This window comes from Montipora capricornis, chromosome 14, assembly GCF_036669925.1.
Source record: "Montipora capricornis isolate CH-2021 chromosome 14, ASM3666992v2, whole genome shotgun sequence".
NCBI lineage: Eukaryota > Metazoa > Cnidaria > Anthozoa > Scleractinia > Acroporidae > Montipora > Montipora capricornis.
In genome coordinates this window covers 27,515,112-27,520,111 of record NC_090896.1, presented here as the reverse complement: position 1 = coordinate 27,520,111, position 5,000 = coordinate 27,515,112, and the positions used below count along the sequence as shown (strand labels likewise).

The 5,000-nt window shown below is 39.7% G+C and overlaps 1 protein-coding gene across 2 annotated transcripts in view; it reads left to right on the top strand.

Annotated features, from left to right (window-relative positions):
• Positions 1 to 5,000, top strand: part of LOC138033430 (uncharacterized) — a 17,208-nt gene that overhangs the window by 1,085 nt on the left and 11,123 nt on the right. Inside the window, exons 2-3 of one of the 2 annotated variants that reach the window (XM_068881172.1) lie at positions 615 to 1,041; positions 1,837 to 5,000. The exon at positions 1,837 to 5,000 is cut by the window's right edge and continues 47 nt beyond it. The exons of the other annotated variant lie outside the window; for it this stretch is intronic. Coding sequence (XP_068737273.1) covers positions 631 to 1,041; positions 1,837 to 2,631 — 1,206 coding nt within the window. The 5' untranslated portion in view covers positions 615 to 630 and the 3' untranslated portion in view covers positions 2,632 to 5,000. The remainder of the gene's footprint in view (positions 1 to 614; positions 1,042 to 1,836) is intronic. 2 annotated transcript variants of the gene reach the window in all.

Below are 5,000 nucleotides of genomic sequence, written 5' to 3'. Positions count from 1 at the left end.
ACGGTAGAAAAAAAGAATTGTACGGTTGCTGATAGCAATTCTTTGTTGTTGTTGTTGTTGTCGTTTTTTTTTTTGAAACGTTTGGCATTTTTTGCGTTATTATTATTATATTTATTATTATTATTATTATTATTATTATTATTATTATTATCATTATTATTATTATTATCATTGTTACCATTATAATTTAGTATAATTACACAGGTGATAATTGAAAATTCTCTGCGCTGATTGGTTGCACTTGAGGTAATTATTACGCAGTAATCACTTCAGTGGATTTTGCAAAAGTGCCGCAAGCCGTTTTGTCCAGGTGACAGACGCAAAAATTAATTGCTTTAAGTTGTGGTCTGTAATGCCATTTGCAAATGGCTAGAATCTCTAGACTCTCTAGTCTTTTAGGATAAGGACCATAAACTGTAGTTGCCTCGTAAGTCTTAAATTTATTTCAAATTCATGATACTGTTGCTATATCATGAAGCGATACAATTCAAAACCTTTTCTGTCAATTACGCTCACTCCAAATCTTCGATTACTTCTTGTCTGATCGAGCAACTTACTGAAAATACATGGGATGCCTAATGAACGAACTGATTTTTTTTTTCTCTTGTCTCTAGACTGGCCAGCATAACAATGTTTATACGCCCCGGGAAGAAAATATGCTCACGTCGATTGAATCGGATTGATTTCATCTGTTACGTGTTTCTTTCTGCTTTTATGTTTACTACGCTGTTGTATTTTGGCAGCGAGAACTTTTCTATGAACTGGAAGAGGTTGTTCCTCACAGCACCTCAACCACGAGGTGGCCTCCTGCCACAACTAAGATTCACACACCTTCAACCACTTGTGGACATGTTCGCTAACTTGACGCAAGGTACACCCAATAGAAGTGATTGCATGTTTGCAACGGAGGAATTCAGTGATTTGAAAGAGCTCGAGACAAAACAAACCATCCTGCTTCTAATTATTGTATCTACGGCGCCTTCAAGACGAGACAGGAGAGATGCAATAAGACAGACATGGGGGACGAAATGTCACGGAGAGGTTAGTATTTCTTGGCTGGAAAATAATGGGGCAGAGAACAGGTTGCCTTTCGTAAAGTTTGAGCCTATAAGGTTCCGCCTCCATGCACCGCTTTCGAGTTGTACAAGTTATCGGTCATCACGATTAGAAAAGGCCTGATCTACACTCGTAAAGTAACCCCTGGCCTTCTTTTTGAAATTTAACTAAGTCCAATGAAGCCAAAGAAGGTTTTCATATTACGGCGCTCCCAAAACAAAAAAGAAGCAAATAATGGCTCTGTACGTGCAGATTTGACCAAACACTCCCAGGACACCGTGAAATTTAAGAGATTCTGAAATCAAACTACATTTGTCCAAGCTTCACATTAGGCTAAGATTTTCAGCCCCTGGTGGTTTGCAGCAGTGGGCGTGTGCTTTGTTTTGTTTGATCGATCAAGGACAATCGCCTGAAAAAATCTGGGGCATAATTAGCTCGGATAACTATTTCAATATGGCGGATTTATCGTTGGATTGGAGAGAGTGATGTGGGCGCAACAAGCCGCGAACGGCTGGAAATTTGAGCCTAGCCGCGCACGAACTAGAACCGGCGTGCTCGCGGCGCCTTATTAATTGAGCTGGGAAATTGTATAATGATATATTAGAGAACTTGACCGATTGTTCGACGTCGAGTTCTTGACTGAACCTTAGCAAATACTTCTAATGTATATTCCGATCACAAGCCAAGTTCAAACAAGCGGCAAAGTGTCGGTCGACATAACGGCATTGCGTCAAGGCGAACTATGAATTCGCTTTTATTGAATCCATAACTCTGTTTTAGGTGCGGTGCAAGTTTTTCACTGACGGCATTCAAATACCCAAAGAGGATAAGGCGAAACTTTCTAATGAAAAACACATTTACAAAGACATAGAATTTCAACCGGTTGTTGGCGGCCGAAGTTTTGGCCTTCGATATCTCTACCAAATGATGTGGGCTGCGGTCAAGTACAACTTCACGTATTTCCTCCGTCTTGACGATGACTATTTCGTGTGCCTTGAGAGGCTCAAATATGAGTTACGCCACAGGCCTACCAAGATGTTAAGATGGGGCTGGTATCACTGTCAATTTAGAGATCTCATTTACATGGACGAGGCTTGGACGCTATTTACTCATGACGTCATTGTGCGCTTTTTGTCTCAAGACCCTCAGCGAATCCTTTGTCATCCACACGCTGGTCAGCAAATTCCTATTTGGATTAACAGCGTCTTTAATGAAAGCGACAATTTAACTTCTTTTGACGATCGAAGGCTTGATCACCCTAAAAATCGGAACAAGTTGAAGATATTTGAAAAGCTGACCAACACATGCGACTCCTTCATGGGTATTCACGGAAGCTCGCCAGAATTAATGCAGAGATTTTGGAAGTACAGTAACGACAAGGCCAAGGAAATCACACCTTTAACTGAAATTTCACAAACATGTAATAAGCCTTTTGTATTTGACATATCTAAAATGGGTAAAGCCTTTAAATTTGATCTCAGACCCTGTTTACAAAATCCACGATGGGCTCCAGGAGAGATAATGTGGACAGGGATCCATTCAGGGGGAAAGACAGGTCCTCTTCCATGCCCTTAAACAGCTCGTCTCATAACTGTTTCTTTAGTTTATGTTCGATTAACGCTGTTATTACATAAATACAAATGAAGTGATGTCAAGACGATTTCTCATTTGAGGTGAATCTCGGAAAAGCTATCACTCTCTTACGCATTTCAGGAACTGCGAAATGTTTTAGTTTTCTCGGCTTTTTGTGGTATTGACCTGTAATTGCACCACTCACTGTATTACCAGGTTGTAGGAGTGTAAGTCCGCAGCGCGTGCATAAATTGTATTTCCTATTGGTATGTGTTTGAATTCTTCTAATTTGAAGGGTTTTGTGGTTTGTTATCAGGCATTTTCTAGGTGGATTTAGTAGTCCCTGGGGATATTCCCATTGAGTTATCAGGTTATTTAAGCAGATAGCAAGTTTTGGTTGTTCTCTCACTCTCGCAATTCAAAACACGTTCTTAGCTAGTTTCCCATGGTTCTTGGTTATATGTCCGAAGAACATTTCCGTAATGGAGTTACAGCACTTACAGAAAGGAAGAAATTACAGCACTATATTCCCCTTTGTTGACAATCAGCACTTTGCTTGGTAAGATTTTTCTATTATTATTATGCGTTATGCGCTTCCTGTCCTTTGTGAATCTCATCGAATGGTTGGATTATCTGAGCAACCAACCATTAGAGCGGTTTTCAAATGAGTGTCGTAAAACCAAAACCATAGTAATTACTTTAACCAATCAAAAAGGACGGAGACAATACAGTAAACCAATCAAAACTCGAAGTAATTACACGTAGCCGACACAAAAGGCGGGAAAATGTGCACGCGCGAGCCACAATTGGTTTTGGTTTCACTTCTGATTGGTTGAAAAAGTGGCGCGAAAAATTTGAACCAATCACTGAGTGAAGTAGATGCAAAACCAAAGTAATTCGCTAATTACTTTCGACACTCAATTGAAAACCGCTCTATAATGAAGTTGTTTGTTGTGAATACATAAATTTGCCCCCTGAGCATCCCATAATGTCTTTCGAAACAATAGAAATCAAAATGGCCGCCGTACCTGCAAAAAGCTCTATTCAACAACTACTCTCGATGGTTAAAAGGCCTGGGAACGAGATTGGCAATTCAACGTTGATGTTCTCAGCTAGTTTTCCCCATCCTCTTGATTGAACTGATTTTTTCTTTTATTTATCCGTTCATAATTTGCTGGAAACACCGCCAACACTGAGGTGCTTCCGCTTCGGTTGGTTTGTTCACTGAGCTAAAGCATGTAAAATTGTTTGGTTCCAAAGCCTTCCATCGAACAAAAGTGGCCTCCTTTATTACTATTCATGCTCGGTCAAGAGCAGGAATCACCTATGATCGTTTCCCCTAATTTATGTATGGTAGAGGTAACAAATCGTCTATTGGATCAAGACGCAAGGGTGGATTTAGGGGTCAGCTCAGCGGACCCCGGCTCCCACTTTTGTCCAGGATTTTTTTTTCTTTTGTAAACGTGTGTCGGATGGTACTTCCAGCTTTGTTATACTTAAATACATTTTCTTTAATAAACACTGTTTATGAGAAAATTTATTGAACGCTGTCGCGAAAACCTCAAATTTGGTGAATTCACGTCGTCGTTAAAGTAGAGCACCACTACGATACTTGCAAAAATCCGTGCTGCACGTGCAGCACGATTATTTATGCTCTTTTAACCAATGATATTGTTTTGTGGAGTTGTCGTATTCGTAGCCGTCGTCGTTTTTAAACTCCCTAGTACTCCCAAACCACGACGGTATGCAAAAGCAACCGACTGTGGTGAGTTGCCTGTGGTCAGTCTACGTAAGGTAACTGCAAGGCTTTCTCCAGGGGACACTGACTGCCTCAAATAGCTATTTTGGCGTCCTAATTTATCATTTTCTAATCAGTCAGCGAAGAAAGAGGTACTGAACATTTAAAATTTCAGTTCCATGAGGAGCTATCTTTGAAAATTAGAACCCGATGTACCAGATAATTTCTGATCAATGATGCTTTGAAAATTTGAAATTTTACAAAGAACTTATGAGATCATTACGTCAACAAAAACTCCCTTATATTTAGCCCTACTCTGACGAAAATTAGTGAAAATGTCCTTCAGACAGCGTGATTATTTGAAGGACGATATCTAATTGGTCCCCTTTTTTTTAGAGTGGACTGCGACGTTCTGGGAACAGCAGATAAAAATAAATTTGGTGGCATGGGCGCAATCTAAAAAGAAATTTGAACTAATTTAAGTGCTCCTGTGACCAAAAAAATCAACTGTTATTTTTACTTTGGATTTCTTTGTCAACTAAGCACTAAGCGAACAAAGTTTTAAGCTTTGATTTAAAACAGACACCTGTTTATTTTAACTGGAATTGTCCTATTTAATGGTTCGCCACTACTA